The sequence below is a fragment of the Erpetoichthys calabaricus genome, chromosome 4, assembly GCF_900747795.2.
Source record: "Erpetoichthys calabaricus chromosome 4, fErpCal1.3, whole genome shotgun sequence".
NCBI classification, from domain to species: domain Eukaryota; kingdom Metazoa; phylum Chordata; class Cladistia; order Polypteriformes; family Polypteridae; genus Erpetoichthys; species Erpetoichthys calabaricus.
This window is the reverse complement of record NC_041397.2, coordinates 168,558,617-168,584,689: the sequence shown is the minus strand read 5'-3', so window position 1 is coordinate 168,584,689 and position 26,073 is coordinate 168,558,617. Positions and strand designations below refer to the sequence as shown.

Sequence of the window (26,073 nt, the reverse complement as noted above, 5' to 3'; positions counted from 1 at the left end):
ACCTGCCTTTTTTGCTCTTCATGCTCAGCACCTTAGCATTTTTCTTATGGAGTTCAAATATTATTAACACAAACACAGTAGGCCACATTCTTGTGTAAATGTTTGTTTTCATGGATCTCCTGCTACAATTCTGAACCAAAAGCTTCTGACAGAATCAAGGATGACTTGCATAGCACCATGAAATGTGCATTTTGAGTGTTTGCTAGGCAGGCTCCAGTGTCAGTGCATCAGGACAGGAGACCTCAAACTAAAGTGGGGAAAACAAAATGCAAAAGTGAGCCAACTGTCCACATAAAATGAAACCGGCCTTGAATTGTTGAAGAGATTTCAAGTGACAGCTCAAACTGCATTGACAGGGTTAACTTTATAAGACATTTGGGGAGAAAATAAAACAATTGGATCCAATTTTGAATTGTGGGCCATACACCTTAAAATAACCTGAATTATTATTATTATGCATGAAGTAAATAAGATGTGATAGCACATAAAAAATACAACTTAATTTGACTCTTTAATTTTTGAAAATACGTATTATACTGTAATTGTAGGTTTATTGTTTCTCTCCTTCCCCCAACAAGTTTTCAAAGACAAATATTCAATTTCTTACTTTGTCATGGAGAACATTAGTGCTCTGTGATGTTCTTCCCCCATATTTACACTTGTAAAGGTTGAGCTTGAAGTTTACAGCCCCAAGTGTTTTAATGGAATTTATTTTTTAAGACTTCATCATCATGCTTGGTGCTATAGCTAGTGTACTGTAGGCCTTTGGTATTCAGGGCAGCACTTGTTCAGACGTCTTTGTTCTCCACCTCCAAGCCCCTTATTCTTCCTAGATCTTCCAGAATGTTTAGCCATCTTTTCCTCGTGCATATTTCCTCCAGTCTGTGCTGAACTCCTCCTTCACTACCATTTTGTTTGGCATCCTTTAGATGTGTCCTGGTCAACGTAACCGTCCTTTTTCAATTTGTTCACCAATACTCCATTTTCTTCATTGGTTCTAACATTCCACACTCTGTATTTACGGCTCCATAGACCTTCCTCAAAATCCTTCTTTCTCATTTGTGTATGAGGTTTTCCTAATGTCACAATGAGTCTTAACTGCCATTTTCTAAATGCTAACTTTTATGGCTCTGCTTCCAGTCTTAGATTTTAAAATATGCAGCAGTGCAAAACAGCATCAGCTTTCCAATGTTATCTAGGCTCTGCTTTCTTCTGAGATCATTGTACCCAAATACGTCAACTCCCCACTTCATCCAAATTCTTCATGTCTGCTAATTTGTCTCTCAGACATTACCATGTCTTTGGGTTTTTTGGAATTCTTTCCAATTCCATATTCCATACTATTGCTTCTAAATGTGTCTTTACCAGCCTCAGGCTTTTCTCCCGCACAGGATTGCAGACAGAACTTGCAAAGAAAACCAAGAGCAGCCCTGCACTGCCACTGAAGAATTAAATCCACTAATAGTGAACACTGAATTTCATGCATGGTATGATAAGGGTACTAATGTAGCAGTTGGGCTTAAAAATAAATATTTCCAGTTTATAAATGTTGTTTGTAGCTGTCCTTTTGCATGCGTATGAAAGTGAATGTACTCGTAAAGGTCATTACCCATTAACAGAAGATAGAATTGCATTGCAATAGTTACAGCATTTTTTTTTTCCTTTTTGATGATAAAACTTTTCATTTGCCTCATATGTCTGTTCCAATCATTTGAATTTAAAACGCTGTCTGGCAAAACACAAGTTCTAAGCGCTCATCGGCACAATGACAGTTTTGAGTCACTTTCCAAACCTGAAAACATCCAGACATCTGCCGTCCATAGCCCAGGATTTCACCACATTTCATCTCCCGCGGTCAGTAAGGTGGCCACCTGAACCTGTATCGTTTTGGATGGTGGTCCCACAGCCTGCTGCATCTTCACAATACACACAGTTAAATTATTCTGGTTATTTTTTCTTTTTACTTTCTCATATATGAAGTATAGCCAAAGTATTGTAATCCTCCAAAAATTCCATTTTGTGATTTTGATGAATCTTGACGTTTTAGACCTCCCTGAGTCCGAAAATACAATTTTTGGAATTGTGTGTGTATGTAAACATGATAACATGAATACACTTTCATTTAGGTCAACCAAATTTCGCATACAAGTGTTAGGTACAAAATGAAGATTTCTGTCAACTTTTGAGCGATTTCCGCTAACCAGAAGTGGTACTTTACCTTTTATTCATGCAGCTGGTGAGTTTGATATATTCACCTTTACTTTTATAATATTGTTCAGTATATTATTAATTTGATTTGTTGTTGATGGTTCTTTTAATGTACATCAAATAAAAATATAATTATTGTCTTGTGGTTTACTTCTCAAATACCCATCCCCATATCCGAGTATGTGAGAAAGTCTGTGGGAGACCACTCCTGATTTTTATAATTTTGTAGGAGGTGGGGTTTTGGTGGGAAATACAATTTGTTTTGTGCATTGCTTATGGTCTCTAATGGTCTGTTTATTCAAACACTTTTTTTTTTAAATGTCTATGTATATGTTTTGTTTTGTATTCTTTGCTTACTTTGATATTTGTTTATAGTTGCTTTTCTTGTTGGCAGGTGATGGCAGTGCTGGATCTGGTGCAATTGGCTAAGTCCGACATACCACATAGCTCAGATTCCTCCTGGGACTGGGCAGTATGGCAACTCGGTCATTTGAGCCAGTTGTTAAACTGACTTCTGTTAACTTTCTTATATTATAGCAATACTAGCATACACTGGGCACATGTGTAAGATGCAAGGCACTATGCGTGTTCACATTAGTGACAAACTGAGCATGGCAAAGTTGTAAACAGGTATCTACTCATTTAAGGATTATTTTCATTTTGATCCTCCAGTGATATAACTTTTGTACACTCTGGTGGGAACAAGGAGGGAAAAATTCAAATTACACCAAAATGACAACATTCTCAACATGGTGCCCAGCATTATCAGCTCCTTGAATGTTACTATTTAGTATGATTGCAAGTAAAACTTAATTCTTTTGCTTTCCATGTTTCTGCATGGATTTTGGCTGGGTGCTCCCACAGTCCAAAGACATGCAGGTTAGGTGAACTGGAGATGCTAAAACAGCCCTATTGTGTGTGTGTTTGTTCAACCAATGATGTTCCTGCATTGTGCCCAGTGCTTGCTGGGATTGGCAACAGCTGCCCCCTGACCCTATCCCTGCAGGTTTGGAAGGTAGCTATTCATTCATCCATTTCTGGGTGCCAACTTCTCATAAACATTTAGGATAGGAGCAAAATATTATAGGCTATAATAGATAATAATCCAACAACACTAATAATCCTAATACTGTAGCAATAGAGTGACAGTTTCAGCAAAATAAACTTGAACAAACTTCCATTACAAACAAGTTCCTCTGTGCTTTCTGAAATATCGCACCTCAAGTTTTGCAGACAGATGTGACCCTATCTCATCTCTACAGGTTCCTGTGTACAGCTCCAGCAATGATCACTGAACACTTGCTAGTTTGCAGATATCCTGCACTGTAAACCATTTGAAGTAGACATGTACAGTAGTTGGTATTTTTGATTTTTTATTATCAAGTCAAGTAGCTTTTATTGTCCTTTCAACCTTATACAGTTAGTACAGTACACAGTGAAACGCATCAATGTTCCTCCAGGACCATGGTGCTACCTAGAACACATGACTAGAAAAAACCTACACATAACATCCATCCATCCATTATCCAACCCGCTATATCCTAACTACAGGGTCACGGCAGTCTGCTGGAGCCAAGGCAGGAAACAAACCCCGGGCAGGGCGCCAGCCCACTCTAGGTTGCACGCGCACACACACACACACTAGGGACAATTTAGGATCACCAGTGCACCTAACCTGCATGTCTTTGCACTGTGGGAGGAAACCGGAGTACCCGGAGGAAACCCACGCAGACACGGGGAGAACCCAGGAAGCGAACCCAGGTCTCCTTACTGCGAGATAGTAGCGCTACCCACTGCGCCACTGTGCCGCCCCCTACACATAACAACATAAAATAAATGTGTGCAAACATTACAAGATAGTGCAAAGATAAACAGTGACACAAACAAGACAGTACAGTACCAACTAATACACATTTATGATGTGTAAGGGTGCAAAAAAGTAGCAGGTTGTGTGAAATATGACAATAGAAAGAAAAGATGTAAACATGATATTGGAAGTAAAAAGAGGGTAACAGCATAAAAATAAATAATGAGTACTGTATAAGGACAGTTGAGTGGGGAGGTGTATAAGTGTTGTTGGTCTTGTCCCTTAGTGTTTAGGAGTCTTATGGCTTCAGGGATGAATTATTACACATTTTAGTAGTGAAGGCCCAAGTGCTTTGGTACCTTTTTCCAGATGTCAGCAGGGTAAATAGTTTATGTCAAGGGAACGTCAGATCGTCCAAAATGCTTGTAATTTTGCAGATGCAGCATGTGGTGACTGATCTTCTCAGCTGTCCTCACTATCCACTGCAGGGTCTTGCGATTCGTGATGGTGCAATTCCCAAGCCAGGCAGTGATGTTGCTGCTTGATACTCTCCATAATCCCTCTATAGAAGGTGATGAGGATGGGTGATGGGAAATGAACTTTCCTGAGCCTTCACAGGAAGTAAAGACACTGATGGGCTTTCTTGGCTCTGGAGCTAGTGTTGAAGGATCAAGTAAGGTACCAGGGTGAACACCGTTCAGAGACAGGTTGTTGGCTTTGCGCCAGTCCGTTAACTGCTGCACCTCCTCTCGGTATGCTGATTCGTCTTTTCTGCTGATGAGGTCCGCCACAGTCGTGTCATCAGCAAACTTGATGATGTAGTTTGAGCTATACATTGCTTTACAGTCGTGAGTCAGTAAAGTGACCAGCAATGGACTAAGCACACAGCACTATCGAGCACCATTGCTCAGTGTGGTGGTACTGGAGATGCTGTTTCCAATCCTGACTGAATGAGGTCTCTTAGTCAGGAGATCTGGGGTCCAATTTCAGAGGGAGGTGTTCAGGCCCAGCAGACTTAGCTTTCCAGTCAGGATCTAAGGAATGACTGTATTAAATGCTGAATTAAAGTCAATGAACAGCACTCGTCTGTAAGTGTCCTCCTTGTCCAGGTGAGAAAGAGCCAGATGGACAGTGGTGGCTATAGCATTGCAAGGGGTCCAAAGAAGGGGGCTGCAGGGTCTTTATGTGCCTCGTGATTAGCCTCTTGAAAAACTTCATGATGATGGGCAAGTGCAATAGTACGATAGCCATTGAGGTAGGACATTGAGGACTTCTTTGGCACAAGAACAATGGTAGTAGTCTTGAAACACGTTGGAACAGTGGCATCGCTCAGGGAGATGTTGAAGATGTTGTCGATGAGAACATCTGCTAGCTGCTCTGTACATAGGAAGCACTGACTAGGTCACAGAGTGCTTCTTTCGCGTTTACGCTGGGGGCAATGTAAAATCCAACAGTAAACACAGTAGTAAATTCTCGTGGTAAATAAAAGGTTTGCATCTAAGTGTCACAAACTGCACCAGCAACGAGCAGTAGCTACACACTAACACTGACTTTTTGACATTCCGTTTTGATGTAAACACACATGCTGCCTCCTTGAGCCTTACAGCACTGAGTAGCCTTTCTATTGGCACGAAACACAGCTCGCCCTCCAGCTGAACTGTGGCTTCCGGGACACCACAGTCTCTAAACTCACACAAGATAGTCTGCCAAAGTCTGACATAATTCAGTTTATTGTTTGCTATTACAGAGCAAACGTTTGAGAGTACAATGGACTGGAGAGTTGGCCAGCTTATGGAATGCCATTACCCTTGCACGGACTCTCAGTTACTTTCTGTGTCTTCACACACCACTTTCGTGTATCCTTCCTCCAGCCATCGGTATTGGGCGACACCGAGGACTGAAGGTGTGGTCCTCGCTGCAGTCCGAGGTTGTCATTGGGGTTGAATTTTATATGATTTCTGTATGGCAAAAGTGTCTGATGAGGGTAGACATGAGAACCGAAAGTTTAATTGTCCATTTACCGTAGAAGGTTGGGTGAAGAGACAAAAAGTACAAAATTGCACCATTTTAGGTCTGGAGAGGCCGCCAAATTTGATCAGCCATCTGTCAGATTATGTTGCATCTGCCTGATTTAACTTTTATTTAATTTGCAGATTCAGAATTGGTGTCATGCAGAGTCGCATTGGATTTCATTTTCTTGCAAAATTAATTTGAACAAAAAAACAAATCTATGACCTAAAAATCAGAATTGAGTTACGTTTAACTATAGTGTGAATGTAGTTTTTGTCAACCCCTCAATCACGGCTGCTGGGGACTTTTGAACTAATTTTTTGCATTGAGACTTCACTGTAGCTTTGCAACTTTAAAAATATGAAATTTGACAAATGAGAGGAGACCATTCAGTCCATCAAGCTTGCTTAATTAGCTAATAGCTAACCTGTCCCAATATCTCATCCAGCTACTTCTTGTCAAGGTTTCTGCTTCAACTGCATGGCTCTGTAGTTTGTTCAAGATTCCCAAAACTCTTTGCATAACAAAATGCTTTTTGCCTTCTGTCCTAAATGCACTTCCCCTTAATTCCCACTGGTGTCCTTGAGTATGTGATTCATCCTTAAGCTGAAAAAAATGCTGCTGGATCTGCTTCAGCAATGCCTTTGAGGATTTTGAAGATCTGGATTAGGTTCTCATGCAGAGTCAATTGTCCAAATCTGTCAGATTGGGATATGTGGATTCAAGTGTGAATATATAAACATACCAAAAAATCAGGCCCATTTGTACATCCCCAAAAAAATCTGATGTATAAAGCCTGTACCCATTTCTATGCAATTTACCCTTTATAAATCACAGTCACCCAGTAAGTATGCATATGTGAATGCTGCCCTGAAATAACCATATATGGAGCATGCTAATCAATCTCATACATACATACAGTGGTGTGAAAAACTATTTGCCCCCTTCCTGATTTCTTATTCTTTTGCATGTTTGTCACACAAAATGTTTCTGATCATCAAACACATTTAACCATTAGTCAAATATAACACAAGTAAACACAAAATGCAGTTTTTAAATGATGGTTTTTATTATTTAGGGAGAAAAAAAATCCAAACCTACATGGCCCTGTGTGAAAAAGTAATTGCCCCCTTGTTAAAAAATAACCTAACTGTGGTGTATCACACCTGAGTTCAATTTCCGTAGCCACCCCCAGGCCTGATTACTGCCACACCTGTTTCAATCAAGAAATCACTTAAACAGAAGCTGCCTGACACAGAGAAGTAGACCAAAAGCACCTCAAAAGCTAGACATCATGCCAAGATCCAAAGAAATTCAGGAACAAATGAGAACAGAAGTAATTGAGATCTATCAGTCTGGTAAAGGTTATAAAGCCATTTCTAAAGCTTTGGGACTCCAGCGAACCACAGTGAGAGCCATTATCCACAAATGGCAAAAACATGGAACAGTGGTGAACCTTCCCAGGAGTGGCCGGCCGACCAAAATTACCCCAAGAGCGCAGAGACGACTCATCCGAGAGGTCACAAAAGACCCCAGGACAACGTCTAAAGAACTGCAGGCCTCACTTGCCTCAATTAAGGTCAGTGTTCACGACTCCACCATAAGAAAGAGACTGGGCAAAAACGGCCTGCATGGCAGATTTCCAAGACGCAAACCACTGTTAAGCAAAAAGAACATTAGGGCTCGTCTCAATTTTGCTAAGAAACATCTCAATGATTGCCAAGACTTTTGGGAAAATACCTTGTGGACTGATGAGACAAAAGTTGAACTTTTTGGAAGGCAAATGTCCCGTTACATCTGGCGTAAAAGGAACACAGCATTTCAGAAAAAGAACATCATACCAACAGTAAAATATGGTGGTGGTAGTGTGATGGTCTGGGGTTGTTTTGCTGCTTCAGGACCTGGAAGGCTTGCTGTGATAGATGGAACCATGAATTCTACTGTCTACCAAAAAATCCTGAAGGAGAATGTCCGGCCATCTGTTCGTCAACTCAAGCTGAAGCGATCTTGGGTGCTGCAACAGGACAATGACCCAAAACACACCAGCAAATCCACCTCTGAATGGCTGAAGAAAAACAAAATGAAGACTTTGGAGTGGCCTAGTCAAAGTCCTGACCTGAATCCAATTGAGATGCTATGGCATGACCTTAAAAAGGCGGTTCATGCTAGAAAACCCTCAAATAAAGCTGAATTACAACAATTTTGCAAAGATGAGTGGGCCAAAATTCCTCCAGAGCACTGTAAAAGACTCATTGCAAGTTATCGCAAACACTTGATTGCAGTTATTGCTGCTAAGGGTGGCCCAACCAGTTATTAGGTTCAGGGGGCAATTACTTTTTCACACAGGGCCATGTAGGTTTGGATTTTTTTTTCTCCCTAAATAATAAAAACCACCATTTACAAACTGCATTTTGTGTTTACTTGTGTTATATTTGACTAATGGTTAAATGTGTTTGATGATCAGAAACATTTTGTGTGACAAACATGCAAAAGAATAAGAAATGAGGAAGGGGGCAAATAGTTTTTCACACCACTGTATGTAGTCACAAGGCCGCAGAACTTCCTTGCCTGTTAGAACTGCCTTCCATCTGATAAATGCAGGTCACAGTGTGTGGATGTAAGTGTATTTGGCTGTGCTCTGCAACTAAGGCCTTGTCATATTTTAAAATGGGAGTTTTCCTCTTTTGAACAAAAGGAAAAAACAAAATTTCCATCCACATGCAAATGCAAAAATCCACTGTCAAGAGCATGAAACAGGCAAAAATAACAAAGGGAATGTCATGATTAATGTCCATTGCCTTTTTTTTTCCCCAAATGTGTGTTCAGCATGGAATTTGCAAAAATACGGGCGTCATGAATACTACCCAGTCATTTCACTACTATATCAATAAATGAACACTTCTGATCAATAAATGATCACAGGTGGCTTGTTTGTTAAGAGAAGACCTCCCCTTTCTGTTCAAATAATTCATGGAATTTGTGGCTGGCTGCTTTATTTCTACATGAGTCCTGGTGAAACCCTGCTACAAGTTTCTCTGCTTTAGACCCAGTGACAGGTAATTGCATAAACACAGGGCCCAAATGGACTGTAAAGATTTCCACGTTTAAATGTAAACATGTAAAAAGTCCCATTCACACCAGCACTACTTTAGCTACGACCACAATTGCACAAAATTGCCACATGTAAACCAAACAGGTAATGGCGCTCACACGGACATCAATCAAAGAAGATTGCGCCGCACACTCTGACGCTGCAAGCCAAAAAACTCCATCAACAGGGAAACCGAGTCTTCTTCACCCTTGAAAGAGTTTTTTAAAAGCTCCTTTTTCAAGGACCTAAAATGCAGTTTGCATGTGGACGAATGCCAAAACGCACACATACAGCTATGTTTTAAAAAATACCCGGGTAAGGGTGGACAGGGTGAAAGAGTGCTAGATCATTTGTGTCATTACAGTGCCTCTCCTCTGCATGTTGAGGGTAGGGGAAAGATGTAAGGTGCCCACAGATGAGTGGATAGCCACCATTACCTGGCACATGTAATGACATGACAGCTATTACAATGGATAGTACAGGCCTTCGAAAAAAAACTGAGGGTTGTGCCAGTTAACAAGCCAGCCAACACATATAGTACCACTCCATCTGCCAAAGCCACTTTACCTCAAAGTAAATAATCACAGACTGACCCAGGCCAGTGAGACACGACATTCGCATCATGGTATCACAGAGGACTTGTGCATTAATGGAATGTCACTGCTTATACTTTACAAAAGCAGGACTGCAGCAAATTGCCTTTTTATCTTGGCAAAAACATTGTTTTATATACATGCATCCACACCATACAAAAACTGAATGTAGTACTTTACCAGCACAGCAGGCACAATGCAGTGAAGTTTGGCTGAGATACCATCGACCTGTTCTCTGTGAATTAACAGATATAAACTAACAAAAAAAAAAAAAAAAAAAAAAACAACGTTCCTCAGCGACAATGCACAGCATTAGCTTTCTGAAAAGGGAACAGAAATACAGGGTGTACATCATAATCAACACTTTTAAGGTGTAATATATTTCCCACGTCAGTTCGGTTATATGAATTGTTATGCATGCAAGTCGTCATTTAGCTGGTTTACCTCCATTTCCCTACTTGACCAAGGGTATTGTCATTGCCCAGTTTCTCCAAAATGTTGTATGGATCACAGTGCAGGTTAGGTTCATTGGCGTTCCTAAATTGTCCCTAGTATGTGCTTGGTGTGTGTGTGCGCCCTGCCCAGGATTTGTTCCTGCCTTGCGCCCTGTGCTGACTGAGATTGGCTCCAGCAGACCCCCCGTGACCCTGTCTTAGGATATAGCGGGTTGGAGAATGATGGCAGCGCCCATGCAGGCTGCGGCTTACAGAGCTCCAGAGTCTGCAGTGTTTAGTGTTAATCTTTGTTTGTCTTTGTCAACTAGTATAAGTAAAAAAAGTAGATTTAAGTGATAGTAGTACGCAGACATACATTTACGAGCGGCAAATCCTGCTCGATTTCTGAAGAAACTGTGCCGAAATATCCAGTGAGGTGACAGAGACGCTCCGCAGACTTTGCTTACTTCTGCAGCCTGAGAAGCTGAGCTGGCGAAAACGCAAGCAGAAACAAGGTAAATGCAGCGGTGTTAGCACAAGGCTAAAAACTAACCCAACCAGACCTACGATACCGTGTATTCTGTTTGCGATAGTCCGATTGCTGGACAACAAGCTGGATTATATAAAGCTGCAGTGGGAAATGACAGACTGTTGCATCTTTGTTTTCACTGAGACATGGCTCCGGTAAAACATTGCAGACTCGGCCATCCAGCTAGACGGACTGACCATCTTCCGAGCGGATAGAGTCGCCTCTTTGTCCGGTAAGACCCCCCTGGGGGGGGGGGGGTACGGGGAATGTGTGTTTATGTGAACAGAGTGGTGTATGAACGCTGCCTCAGTTGCGCGACACTGCTCCCAGTTGATAGAAGTTTTATCAGTAAGGTGTCAGCCTTTCTACCTGCCGAGGAAATACAGTTGCGTGCTGGTGGTTGCCGTCTAACTCCCGCCTAGCGCAAATGCTAACCAGGCGCTAGCAGAACATCAGCAAACTGCAAACGATGCACACCGAGGCATTTTTCATTATTGCTGGAGACTTCAATCATGGCAACTTGAAGTAATTTCTCACAAAATTCTTCCAGAATGTGAACTTTGCTACTAGAGGGGGAAGCTGTCTGGACAATGTTTACACGAGCGCTCCTGATGCCTACAAGGCCCTACCCCACCCCTACCTCGGCTGTTCAGATCATATCAGCGTTTTTATGGTCCCTGCATACAAGTCCCTTCTGAAGCACACTAAACCAGCCCGCAAGAACATCAGAGTGTGACAGGTTGGTGCTGTTTCAGCACTCCAAGACTGCTTCAAATTGACAGACTGGGGACATTTTCAGGGAGGCTGCTATGGATGGTGACTCCATCAATCTGGAGGAGTACACAGACTCTGTGACTGACTACATCTCCATATGCATACATGATGTTACTGTTACCAAGGATGTTACCACAAGAGCCAACCAAAAGCCCTGGATGACAAGAGAAGTGCACAAACTGCTCAATATCAGAAATGCAGCCATCAGATCTGGAGACAAGGCCGTCCTCAGGGTGACCAGAGCCAACCTGTCTCGCGCTATAAGGAGAGCTAAGTGGGCATACGCGCAGAGGATCAACAAACAATTCAGCAGCACCAGAGACACACGTTGTCTGTGGCAGGGCGTTCAGACAATTACAGACTACAAGCCCAACCAGCATCAACATAGCAGCGATGGTGATGCCTCCCTTCCGGATGAGCTGAACAACTTCTTCGCACAGTTTGAGGTGCAGAACAAAGAGCCTGCGAGAAAAGCAACACCTCCCTCCACTGACCAGGTACTCTGTCTCTACATAAATGACGTGAAGAGGACTCTATCCAGAGTCAATCCACGCAAGGCTGCAGGACCTGACAACATACCTGGTCGTGTGCTCAAAGAATGTGCCAGTCAACTGGCTGGTGTCCTCACAGACATCTTCAACACATCTCTGAGCCAGTCATCAGTCCCAGCATGCTTCAAGTCGACCACCATCATACCAGTGCCGAAGAAGTCATCTGTGACGTGCCTGAATGACTACCAACCAGTTGCACTCACGCCAATCATAATGAAGTGCCTCGAAAGGTTAGTCATGTCGCACATAAAGACTAATCTCCCTGCCTCCCTTGACCCTCTTCAGTTCGCATACCGTTCAAACAGGTCAACTGAGGATGCCATATGCTCTGCCCATCACCTCTCCCTGACACATCTGGATAAAAAAGACACATATGTCAGGATGCTATTCATAGACTTTAGCTGTGCCTTCAACACAGTCATCCCTCCAAAGCTGGTTGTAAAACTGAGCAGGTTGGGCCTGAACACCACCCTCTGCAATTGGATCCTGGACTTCTTGACAGAGGGGCCCCAGTCAGTTCGGATGGGCTACAACACTTCCAGCATCATCACACTGAGCACTGCAGGGCTGCATGCTTAGTCCACTGCTGTTCACCCTGCTGATTCACGACTGCACAGCCACGTACAACACCAACCACATCATCAAGTTTATGGATGATACAACGGTGCTGGGACTGATAAGCAGGGATGATGAAACAGCATACAGAGATGAGGTGGAACGGCTGTCTGCATGGTGTGAAGACAACAATCTATCTCTCAATGTCGACAAGACAAAAGAGATAATCGTGGACTTCAGAAAATCACGACCTGTCCACATCCCACTCAGCATCAACGGTTTAGATGTGGAGACTGTTAGGAGTACCAAGTTCCTTGGTGTGCACATAACTGAGGAACTTACGTGGACACATAACACCTCATCACTAATCAAGAAAGCCCAGCAGAGACTACACTTCCTGAGGCGGCTGAAGCGAGCAAGTCTTCCCCCTTCCATCCTCACCATGTTCTACGAGGCACCATTGAGAGTGTTCTGACCAGCTGCATCAATGTCTGGTATGGCAACTGCAGCATATCCGACCGCAAGCGCCTGCAAAGGATAGTGAAGACAGCAGAGAACATTATTGGGGTGCCTCGCCCTTCACTACAGGACATATTTTACAAACGTAGTGTCCGCAAGGCCTGCAGCATTGTGCAGGACCCCTTACACCCCTCACATGAACTTTTCATACTTCTGCCATCCAAGAGAAGATACTGCAGAATCAAAGCCAGATCTGCCAGGCTGCAGGAGAGTTTTTACCCCCAAGCTTTTAGATTCCTTAACACCAGGCTGCCCCCTGGGACCTTCCACACGGCCTCAACCACCTCTAAAAGCAGAACTTTTATACATGTGAGCCACTGTCCTGCAAAGACGAGTGTGCATGTAGAAAAGAACTGAAAATCTCATACTGACCTGTAAGTATTTTGACACTCTTGTTATCCTTCTGCTGTGAAACATTCTGACCTGTCATTGTTTACACACATCTTAAACAACTATTATCATACACTGATAATTTCTGTATTATCTATATCTATTATTTATTTATGTATACTTGTATATGGTTGAGATGACAATAAAGTTCACTTTGATTTTGAAGAAGGTGGGAGGAAACTTAAGGGAAAATATTACAGATTGAATGGTGTGCAGTTCATTTTGCCTTATTAATGAAGACCAACCTTTGATTAAAACTGGCAGCCACTTCAGCACCGATAGGCGATCCCCACGCCTGCACTTAGCAAGTGTAATTAATAAGCCTTGTTTGACTAATGCATCATGGCGCGGTTATCCCAGTGTTCTGCCTCAGTGCCAAGTGTTTCTGGCCTGTACAATGAACACTCTCCATCTCATTTCTCATTTCATGGTGTGACCTCATAGTCTTGAGCTCTTCCTCCCTATGGCTCCAGTTGTCTCATTTATTTTGTCTCTCATTTATCATTTTTCTCAAATAGCTACAGTAACTTGTCTCTTGCAAGTAGATAGTTTAATACTGAACAATTGTTTGCTTTCACATAAAACTGTGATATTTGTTTAAAGCGCTTTTTTTATTACTTTGTTGTTCCAGGCCTGCCTGTGTTATCTTGTTTAAAATTAATAGTAGCAGAAATGACAGGACATTGCTGTATTAGAGATTACTGTAATATATGAAAAAAAAATACAAACCCACTTTATTCCGCCAGCATTTCAAAGTTTTTTAAATATATGGTGCCACTGTGTTGGCGCAGGGTTCAGGCCCTTCCAGAACACTACAATTACAAGCTGCTAACTCTAAATCTGCACTAAAGGATGTCTCCCTTAGGTGTTGGACGGCATGGCTGCTGAGCCTGAGACGTGGCTTTTCCTCTCTACAGCACATGGCTGTCTGTTTAAAACCTGCTGCACTGTCAATTTTACTGCGAGTATGCTGCAGAACTGTGGTTCAAACCCACTTAGTTTGGGCCCGATGTGGACAAGTCTGCAAGCACTTGCTGTCCTTCACTATATAAAAAAGACAAAATACTGAACAGAAAGCATCTTTAATAGTGGAACAAAATGAATTTAAAACAAGAATAAATTGCAATTATTCATCGGTTGATTAATACTTCATTACAATAAGTATGATGCTAAGTGATAATTTACTAAAACAAGGCAACTTTCGTAGAACCAGTTTTGCAAGACTGTGTGATTCCCAGTTCAAATAACTTCAGCATATCCAGCCGTACCTGGAAGAAGGGAGAAAAATCTATAACTTCACAATTACATATTAAAAATGTTCAGCCAATTGTCACATGGTAATTTCTACTGTATGCAACTACTTATTTTAAGTTGTTATGATTTATTAAAGTAACTGGATATGAATTAGAACAATACCCTTCAAATGTATTCCATAGTGGAGCTGTTCCCTACATTTTCACTTCAACAAAAGAGGCTCTCAATAAGGGCCTGATATTTTATTCATAGCAAAATATGCTGTGAAGTCGAGCATAGGCGTTGTGTCTGCAGCAGGTCTGCTGTGAGGGCTGCAACATGTCATTATTGTGATGAAGTCCATTTTAAAGAAAAAGTTTCTGGTAATTTCTTAATTTTCTGGACTGTTGTTCAACATGTGGATGCAGAATTAATCTACAGAACAATATTTAACAATAGGTGCTTTTAATATGTATGTCATTCGGTGTGGCCTACACAGGTTAACTCTCTTGTCCTGCAGCTCCAGCATACGGGATTTGAACCCCAGCCCAGTCACTAACTACATATATGGAGTCTGTACGTCTCCCTTTGTCTCTAGGGTCGGCAAACTGGTAAGCAGGAAATCATGTTGTTTGGTTGCTGGCAACGCTAACACAGGACTGTACACCACTTGTCATGGCCGTGACATTAAAAGTTTAATCTATCAGAAACAAACTGTGATTGCCTTTACTACACTATTGGCACGTAGACTTATTTTGCTAAACTGGAAGAATCCTAACTCTCCTATTCTACGTCAGTGGGTAACTGATGTTTTATATTATTTGAAATTGGAAAAAATCAAATTCTCACTTAGAGGATCTGTGCAGAAATTTTTCAAAACCTGGCAGGATCATATCAATAATATTTTAGAATAAGCTTTTAAAGCACTGAGGAAGCATATTTTCTTCCCATTTCTTCTTCTTCTCCATTTATCTTTATTCACTTATTAATTTATCTATTTACTTATTTTTACTAGCTTTAAGTTTTTTTGTGCTGCCCATGCTCTCTTTCTCAGGGGTGGGGGTTGATTTGTTTCCAATCCTATTTTTATAAAATTGATCTATTTGTATGGAATGTTGTGTGATTTCAATAAAATTAAAAAAAAAATGCAAAAAAAAAAAGAAAACTAATCCTTGAGGTGCATTTCTGGTGTCTCACCACTTATTTTCATGTTGGCTAGTTTACATAGTCATCAGCTTCATGTAGCTCAACTTTTAACCCTGTTCATTTTTTTTTTTGGTCTCCCAAGAAGTGTAATGTGTTTGTTCTATGGCCATAGAAGATTACTGACAAAAACAAAAAAAAATCTGTTAATGGATTAGGAAAAAAAATACGTTAAGAGGCTAGCTTAAATGGTTTAAATCTAAAAAGGTTAATTGTCAGACGTTCCTCACTGACATCTGTTTAAAGATGTCAAACCATCTGCCAGTTTACAGGTCAGCTTATTACATGACACATTTCCGTTACAGATATGAAAACAATGTAGTTAAAAGACAAAAAAATGTTCATGTATGCTTTAAACAAAATGCTAAAAGACAACAAAAAACTTGATGCATGTTTTAAACAATATGCTAAATGAAGTGTTAGGAAAACATTCAAGGGTCCTGAAACAGTGATGACCACACTAGTCACGTCTATACCAAATGAATGTATTTATAGCAAACAACAGCATTTTCATTTCTAGATGACAGCTCTATAAGTGGATAGAAAAAATAAAGTAGGTAACCACATAATAAAAGTGCATCTGACTACAAAAATGTCAAAAGTATAGCACCTCAGGAATGTCCACCATCCTTCTCATTTTCTTATCTCTCCAGTTCCAGTCCAATACCACAGCCTTCAGTGCTTGCAGATTAAAGGCATCTGAAAAAAAATTGAATGCAAACAGACAGCAGGCTTTAACCAAAAGATGGTAGCAGATAAGCATCTTTAATACAGTGTACTGACTGCAAGTTGTAAGGAAATAAATATTGGATTTTATTTTAATCTACTTCATTAATTAACACAACTTTACTTGTTTCAAAACAATTATGTTAGACATGAACTTTAAACTAAAGGAAAAAATCAATTACTTGTCTATTAGGATTTTTATCTTTTAGTCTTTTATAAGCATTCAACAAAACTGAAGAAAAAAAAAGAATCAACAAGTAACAGTACAATAAACCTAAAACCAACAAGTAAAATTGGAAGCACTACATTTCTTGGGGTGGCATCATACTGTGTTTGAATCCTGCACATCATCATTCACTAAGACAAAAACATGTCTAAGATAAAGAGTACTAGCTTCAAAGACACTTTTCATTGTTAATAAACTAAGGTTATTGACAATGTTGGACCAATATAGCCATTCTGATTTACTGTATTTATATTCTAAAATATCAATTGTATTAGTCATTTAAATATAAAAACCTAAATTGCTTTTTTTACCAGTCCACTGCAAGTACCGTGTGTATCTAATGAAGGATTTAGCTGTACCCCATCCTACTAACTCCTGTGGAAATGGACTCTTTGCTATCTTGAAAGTATGAAAATTTGCCAGCACCATGGTGTGGAATATGTCTATAAACTCACAAGTACTGACAGTATTTCTTAAAATACATACAATCACGGCTGAAATTATCGGCACCCCTGGAATTTTCCCAGAAAATGCACCATTTCTCCCAGAAAATTGTTGCAATTACAAATGTTTTGGTATACACGTTTATTTCCTTTATGTGCATTGGAACAACACAAAAAAAAACCGAGAAAAAAAGCCAAATCTGACATCATATCACCCAGAACTCCAAAAACGGGCCGGACAAAATTATTGGCATCTTTTCAAAATTGTGGGTAAATCATTTTATTTCAAGCATACGATGCTAGTTTGAACTCACGTGTGGCAAGAAACAGGTGCTGGCAATATAGCAATCACACCTGAAGCCAGTTAAAATGGAGAAAAGTTGACTCAACCTTTCTGTTGTGTGTCTGAGTGTGCCACCCTAAGCATGGAGAACAGAAAGAAGAGTAGAGAATTGTCTGAGGACTTAAGAAAAAAAATTGTGGAAAAATATCAACAATCTCAAGGCTACAAGTCCATCTCCAGAGATCTTCATGTTCCTTTGTCCACTGTGCACAACATAATCAAGAAGTTCACAACACATGGCACTGTAGCTAATCTCCCTGAATGTGGACAGAAGAGAAAAATTGATAAAAGACTGCAACGAAGGATAGTCCGAATGGTGGATAAACAACCCCAATCAACTTCAAAACATATTCAAGCTGTTCTGCAGACTCAGGGTGCAACAGTGTCAGCTCGAACTATCCATCGACATCTGAATGAAATAAAACGTTACGGCAGGAGAGCCAGGAGGACCCCACTGCTGACACAAACATAAAAAAGCCAGACTGGAGTTTGCCAACATGTACTTGAGGAAGCCAAAATCCTTCTGGGCAAATGTCTGGTGGACAGATGAGACCAAGGTAGAGCTTTTTGGTAAAGCTCATCATTCTACTGTTTACAGAAAACGGAATGAGGCCTACGAAGAAAAGAGCACAGTATCTACAGTCAAACATTGTGGAGGTTCTAAGATGTTTTGGGGATGTTTTGCTGCCTCTGGCACTGGATGCCTTGACTATGTGCAAGGTATCATGAAATCTGAAGACTACCAAAAGATATTGGGGCGCAATGTAGGGCCCAGTGTCAGAAAGCTGGGTCTGCGTCAGAGGTCATGGGTGTTCCAGCAGGACAATGACCCCAAACATACCTCTAAAAGCACCCAGAAATGGTTGAAGACAAAGCGCTGAAGAGTGGCCAGCAATGAGTCTGGATCTAAATCCGATTGAACACTTATGGAGAGATCTCAAAATTGCTGTTGGGGGAAGGTGCCCTTCAAATCTGAGACACCTTGAGCAGTTTTCAAAAGATGAGTGGTCAGAAATTCCAGTTCAGAGGTGTAACAAGCTTGTTGATGGTTATAGGAAGCGCTTGATTTCAGTTATTTTTTCCAAAGGGCGTGCAACCAAATATTAAGTTGAGGGTGCCAATAATTTTGTCCAACCCGGTTTTTGAGTTCTGTGTGACATGATGTCAGATTTGGCTTTTTTTCTCTGTTTTTTTCTGTTGTTCCAATGCACATAAAGGAAATAAATGTGTATACCAAAACATTTGTAATTGCAACAAATTTCTGGGAGAAATGGTGCATTTTCTGGGAAAATTCCAGGGGTGCCGATAATTTCGGCCATGACTGTATTTAATGTGAAAAAAGCTTAGCATGTTAACTATTACTATTGCACTTGTGCCAGCATTAAGTTTGGTATGGCAATGATAAGTTTGGTGACTGTCACCATTTTCTCTGTTATCTTCATAGTGCAGAAAATACACGGAGTAGACTTGCCATTTATCAAGGGTTTTTACCTCTGACGTTGTCCTACAAATACCCAAGGATTATCAAGGTCCCCTGTCATTGCCTGGTAGATGATTCCTTAGAAGGAGTTCTTAAACTCGGTGCTGGGGATTCACTGTGGCTGCAGGTTTTTGTTCCAAGCAGCTTCTGTTTTAAATTGGACTCCTGGCTAATTAAGTGAACTGTATATAAAGAAATTAGAAAACTGATTTTTTTTAACCAAACATAATTATTAAAATGTACTAAGCAGTTATATGGGGAAAATGTATTTTTTTTCTTTTTAACAATATTTTCAGCTTGATTTTAATTCTACTTTTCTAGGTGTCTTACATTTTTTAATGAATCCATTATTTACTATAATTAGTGGGTCTGACACTAAAGTAGTTGCAGCCTTTCTTGATTCAGTGTTGTTTGCCTGGGTGTCTGCTCTACAATGAAGGGAGCAAACCGCACAGAGAAAGGGCAAATATAATGTAAATCAACAAAAGAGAGTTAAGCATTTAAATTTATAACAAAAATAATAATATTTCTAAATATCTTATAAAATGTAAAAAACATGCTGATGTGCTTATCTGAATGTAGAATAAGAGAACAGAAATAAAATTGCTAGCTAATTAAATGAGATCAGTGTTATTAGTTGTTGTCACCGATTATGAATCTGGCTGGAACAAAAACCTGAAGCCACAGTGGGCCCCCAGGACCGACTTTCAGAACCCCTGTTATAGCATTAGCACACAAACCAGATGATTCAGACCCCTGATAGTATGTACTATACACAAATAGCTGATTTTAACTGGCTTGTATGTTTTTTTTACCATCAACTATTTTTAAGTTTATGAGCCCCACATGTGGAAGAATTCCATTGTGCAAATGGCATATACAGCCATTATGTTATTCACAATGAGACAGTTTGATGTTACCTCTGTGGACTGCAATGGCGAACCAAAGCCATTAAGGCTGTAAACTGACATACTGGTGTGTGTTTTAGTGTGTTCAGAGATGATCTGGCTTCAGGTTCATTGTTGGCTTTTGCCTTGCCTATGCTACACACTGTAACCAATCAACAGACTTTCTAATATTATGCTAATTACAAATGACATTGGTTACTTGTTAAAAATTTACATACAGTATCTTACTTAACAGGTCCTCGTTTGAAGAGAAAAACAGGACATTATTTACTTTTCATAAACATATCTGTTCACATTCAGTCCTTAACATAACATCCAGTAACCTTGTAACATTTTAATGCCCCAAATTAAAATTGGCTCAAATTAAAAGCTAAAGACTTCTCAGTACCGGATGACATATAGTGTCTTTTGCAAGAGTTTTTTTAAATTTTTTTTATATATAAATCATTTAATATTTCAGCATACTTTTACATTCTGCAATCAGGTCATTTGGACTCCTAGAAACTCTTCTATATTTAAAGTAGCTAAGGTGAATGTACAAACCTACAGACAGCTGCTGAGCTTCAAAAATCTTGGGTTATTCACTGCAGTATAAATAAATAAGGGCAGCTGAAGTATGTGCACTATGGTTTGATACATGTACAATGCATGTCCTTTTGATCAAGGAAAAAAAAACCATTTTGTAACAGATTTGCTGTTTTTAAACGCCAGGACACTGGCATGGTTGTACCTTGTTTCAGAAGGGTTGCCATTCTGCATGGAGTTCCCACTCCTATATGCGACACCCCCTTTTGTAGTTGCTTGATCTGTTCTTCTACCTAAGAGAAATAGCAAATATTTTAATCATGAAATCTTTACAAATTTCCTTTAGTTAATTTTAAAACAACAAAAATTAAAAAGTTTTAACATTTCTAATTTTAAATGCTCTTTCACAGTGACATTTGGTACTGTTCTATTGATTAATGTAATGAATTTTACTCTGAAATCCCTGGGATAATTACAAAACTGACACTAGTCTTTTGTGTTCCTCTCTCGTATTGGCCTCTTACTCATTACATAACTAACTTGTTCACTTCTGTACGTATTTGCAATTTGACAACATGTAGCTCCCTAGAACCAACATACTGTAAATACAGTAGCTCTATATACAGTGAAAAGTATGAGGCCCATATCTTATAATTATTTCTCAGAACCTTTTAGAAGGACTCCGAAGCATGTAACATTATATTGAGTAAAATTTCAGTGTTTGCTCAAGTCTCTCCTTATTTAATAAGACATGTAACTTGGCCAGCTGCCATAATTTGATAGCAACAAATTTAGTGCATAGGTAATGGGGGAAAAAAATGACTGATGTGATAATTGATTGTGTGAGTTTACAGTATTACTGTAGGTGGCTTCTTACTCATGGACTTACTGTTAGAAGCTACTGTATATTAATACTGTTATACAGTGCCATATCTTAAGGAAGAGCTGACTCGGCTGAAGTCTCTAATAGTAAGTAACATAAACATAATATATTGTCATCAAACATGCTTCATTCATTTCAGTTTTGTAGGGGAGCTGGGGACTATCTTGGCAGCATCGGTGCAAGGCAGAAACCACAACTGGGCATCAAGCACAGAAAATGAATACAGTAAATGTCTTGACTCTTTAAACCTTTTAAAATGTCCAAAGAGCAACATTTTCACATTCTGATTATACTAGTGATTGACTTTGCATTTCAACAAAGCAAAGTTAAATGATAGTTTTGATAAACTAATAATAATAACAATAATAATTCATTATTAATTCATCAATAATAAATCTGCACTTCTGCCACACCTGGGCAGGTGGTGGAAGGACCTTCCAGGGACACCCGGAGTGCTTCTGGGTGCTAGTGCGGCACTTCCACCACACCAGGAAGTGCCACCGGAAGGTCATCAACAAGCACCTGGAGCACATCCGGGTGAATATAAAAGGGGCTGCCTTTTTACAGTCGGGGAGCTAGAGTCAGGAGCTGGAGGTGGACGAAGCTCCAGCGACAGGAGGAAGAAAGGCAGCCCACGGACATTTGAGAAGCCCGTGTGCAGGGGTGTTTGGTGCGGGAGCACTGTGTGCTGTGTGGGACTTTTTGAGTTTAATAAACATGTGTTTTATATGGTGCTTGTGTTTTGTTTGTCTGATGGTGTTCGGGCGACCTCTCACAACAGGTGTGTCCAATCATGAGAAATAGTATTTAAAGTGGTCAATTGTAAGTTGTGCTTCCCTTTGACTCTCCTCTGAAGAGTGACAGCATGGGATCCTCAAAGCAACTCTCAAAAGATCTGAAAACAAAGATTGTTCAGTATCATGGTTTAGGGGAAGGCTACAAAAAGCTATCTCAGAGGTTTAAACTGTTAGTTTCAACTGTAAGGAATGTAATCAGGAAGGCCACAGGCACAGTTGCTGTTAAACCCAGGTCTGGTAGGCCAAGAAAAATACAGGAGCGGCATATGCGCAGGATTGTGAGAATGGTTACAGATAACCCACAGATCACCTCCAAAGACCTGCAAGAACATCTACAATTCAGCGCAATTTACACAAAGAGCATCTGTATGGCAGGGTAATGAGAAAGAAGCCCTTTCTGCACTCACGCCACAAACAGAGTTGCATGTTGTATGCAAATGCTCATTTAGACATGCCAGATTCATTTTGGAACAAAGTGCTTTGGACTGATGAGACAAAATTGAGTTATTTAGTCATAACAAAAAGCGCTTTGCATGGCAGAAGAAAAACACCACATTCCAAGAAAAACAGCTGCTACCTACTTTCAAATTTGGTGGAGGTTCCATCATGCTTTTGGGGCTGTGTGGCTAGTTCAGGGACTGGGGCCCTTGTTAAAGTCAAGGGTCAGATGAATTCAACCCAATATCAACAAATTCTTTAGGATAATGTTCAAACATCAGTCACAAAGTTAAAGTTATGCAGGGGTTGGATATTCCAACAAGACAATGACCCAAAACACAGTTTGAAATCTACAAAGGCATTCATGCAGAGGGAGAAGTACAATGTTCTGGAATGGCGTCACAGTTCCCTGAATTTAATATCATTGAAAATCTATGGGATGATTTGAAGCAGGCTGTCCATGCTCGGCAGCCATCAAATTTAACTGAACTGGAGAGATTTTGTATGGAAGAATGGTCAAAAATACCTCCATCCAGAATCCAGACACTCATCAAAGGCTATAGGAGGCGTCTAGAGGCTGTTATATTTGCAAAAGGAGGCTCAACTAAGTATTGATGTAATATCTCTGTTGGGGTGCCCAAATTTATGCATCTGTCTAATTTTGTTATGATGCTTATTGCATATTTTCTGTTAATCCAATAAACTTAATGTCACTGCTGAAATACTACTGTTTCCATAAGGCATGTCATATATTAAAGGAAGTTGCTACTTTGAAAGCTCAGCCAATGATAAACAAAAATCCAAAGAATTAAGAGGGGTTCCCAAACTTTTTCATATGACTGTAATTTGTCCTGCCGTTTCTCTACATTACATGATGGTCATTAAGCTGGTAATTACATAGTGGTCATTGATTTATACTCGGCATGTTGGTGCATTTGATTATAAACCCGTTTTACCACTGACTGGCCTTTAGTTATAAGGTTGTTCCCCTTTTATTAGTAGGCCTACTCCACATATACAGTAAGTGCTCCCAGAAGGAAGCACAACATTCTAGCCCAACGTCTTCACAAAGCCATGCTAGCAAACGAGTAAACAGCTAGCATCCCCATGGCACTAAAACCGAAATCTTAAAAATTTAGTGATACAACCTCACTTGGAAATACTGTGTACAGCAGAAAAAGACAAAATGTTTTAAGTCATTATTCAGGAATTTCTTGACTAGGTAGCAGTTGTCTGTTATGATTACCCTTTACTTAGCTGATTCTTCTGTCCTACAATCCTGCTAAACATACTGTGCCTAGAGAATTATGCTAAAGTGACATGAAGAGATGTCACTGAACACATATATGGTATGTCTGACAAATTGTAAGGCATGCCGTTCAATGCCCTGTAAACAAATTTATTATAGCGTACAATGCAATTACTTTTTTTAAAATCATTATACTAGACTGTGGAGCTTCTAAATTGGCCTACTGTAGGTGAGTGGGCACTGTGATGACTGTCCTGGGCTGTATTTTTGCTTTGTGCCAAAATGCTGCCAGGATAAGCTGTGACCCCTCCTTATGCATCTGAATTGTAATACGCAGGTTTAACTGTGCGGTGGAATGTTAATTTAAAGCAAAGAAATATCACATAGGACTGAAATCATTCGATACCTTAGTCAGTTTAGGCTTTACTCAGTGGACATATCCCATTTGCCATAAAATCTGAAACCCGATTTATTGAATGAAATTTACCATAAGAAAGCAAAAAAAAAAGCTGTCAGATATGGTGTATCAGTTACCCAGGATGAACTCTGGTGTTCTCCATAAAAATGTCAACGATTTTAATTTAATACCTACATTTAAAACCTCCTCAAAATTAATTAATTTTCTTTATGTGACACATGCATACACATTATTTTCCCCCCAAAAAAGGAGCTGCTTACCTACCTTAATATGCTTTGCAAACAGCTTCAGGACCTTGCAGTCACCCTTAAAAGTAGTAAGTAGTCTAAAAAGAACAAATAAAATGAACTACATTAAATCAGATTAGCTCTGTGCTCATTAGCTGCAGTATTTTATGGTTCCGTAACTAAAGATGAAAGCTTTCATCCCAGAAGAACAAAAGAAAACATTTAAAATACCCACAAAAATAAATCCTAGGCCTGATCCAACTATATGATTCAACAGCAAAGAAGCTGATACTAAACCTCATTTTATTGATGTCCATAATAACAAAAAATGTAGAAACATTCAAAGGCGCAGTGGACTTCCTATTGGGTCACAGCTAGCTTCAAAGATTGACAAAGAACATGTCCAAATTTGGGGGAACTGTAACAGCATAATAGGAATGAGTTGATTTTAAGAAAACTGTTAAGATGTATCTTGATGACTATATTAATTAAACTTGTCTTATGTTTCACACTCACAAAATGACATGGATAGAATCATACACATCAGTAACTCTGCCAAGTAAATCAATTTGTGAGTGAGCAGCATAGATTCATCTTTTAATTGAAAAAGATCATAATGAGAACCCACCTAATCTCTGGAGGCACCATTCCATGTGGCTTACCTGGTTGTCCTCTTCCTCTATAGCTAGACTTTGACATGGAAAGGTTTATCTCAATCTGCCACTGACCGTGCCTGTTTTGGTCTCCCAGTGTATTAGGACACATATATTCATTAACATGGCAAACATGGCATATGGTTCAACCAACAAATGTTGGAGGCCATCAATCCTACCATATATTTTTGCCATATGGCAATAAATTGTGAGTTTGTGCTGAATCCCCAATACTTTTTAAGTCCACTTGTGTGCTTTTTGATAGCCGTGTCAAAAAATATAATTTAATATGATTTAAATTATAAAATAGTTACAAAAATGTCCACAAAATACAACATAATGAGTTAAATTTTACTTGACAGACCAAAAATGTTATACAACTATGGTACTTTATGGTAGTTACTGCTAAGTGCTACAGCTTATTTAACAAATTTCTATTGGGACATTGTAGCTATTATTGGGTAAATAATAAGTGATAGGATCAATAATCAGTTTTTACATAGCATAAATAACAAACTTTTTGTAGTTCACACTGATATTTGTGACTGGCATTCAAGGTTGCTTATTTCTTACATCTGATGCTCCAGCTGTCATCACAGTCACTATCTGCACATCTGAATTCAGCAGGTTCAGGAAATAGATGAACAGATTTGTTATTATTACTACAATTTGTTTTTCTGTAAAACTGAAAGAACACATTACTAGCGAACTCTAAGTAATCAGTTTCATCAGATATATGTTGTTCATGTCTCTTGTGTCCTCCCATTTTCCAAAGATGTACAAGTGGCAATGAATGTAACATGTACGATAGGTGAGTAACTTCTGGGTTCCTATGTGTCAGTCTTGGAGGAGTTTAAGTG

The 26,073-nt window shown here is 39.8% G+C and overlaps 1 protein-coding gene across 4 annotated transcripts in view; it reads right to left on the bottom strand.

Moving 5' to 3' along the window:
• Positions 1-14,527: 14,527 nt before the first annotated feature.
• Positions 14,528-26,073, bottom strand: part of cmss1 (cms1 ribosomal small subunit homolog) — a 398,519-nt gene continuing 386,973 nt past the window's right edge. For all 4 annotated transcript variants that reach the window (XM_028799909.2, XM_051926084.1, XM_051926083.1 and 1 more), the window contains exons 7-10: positions 24,598-24,658; positions 20,754-20,841; positions 16,508-16,596; positions 14,528-14,729 (exon numbers count right to left, since the gene is read on the bottom strand). In XM_028799909.2, the coding sequence (XP_028655742.1) occupies positions 14,646-14,729; positions 16,508-16,596; positions 20,754-20,841; positions 24,598-24,658 (322 nt within the window). In that variant the 3' untranslated portion in view covers positions 14,528-14,645. The remainder of the gene's footprint in view (positions 14,730-16,507; positions 16,597-20,753; positions 20,842-24,597; positions 24,659-26,073) is intronic.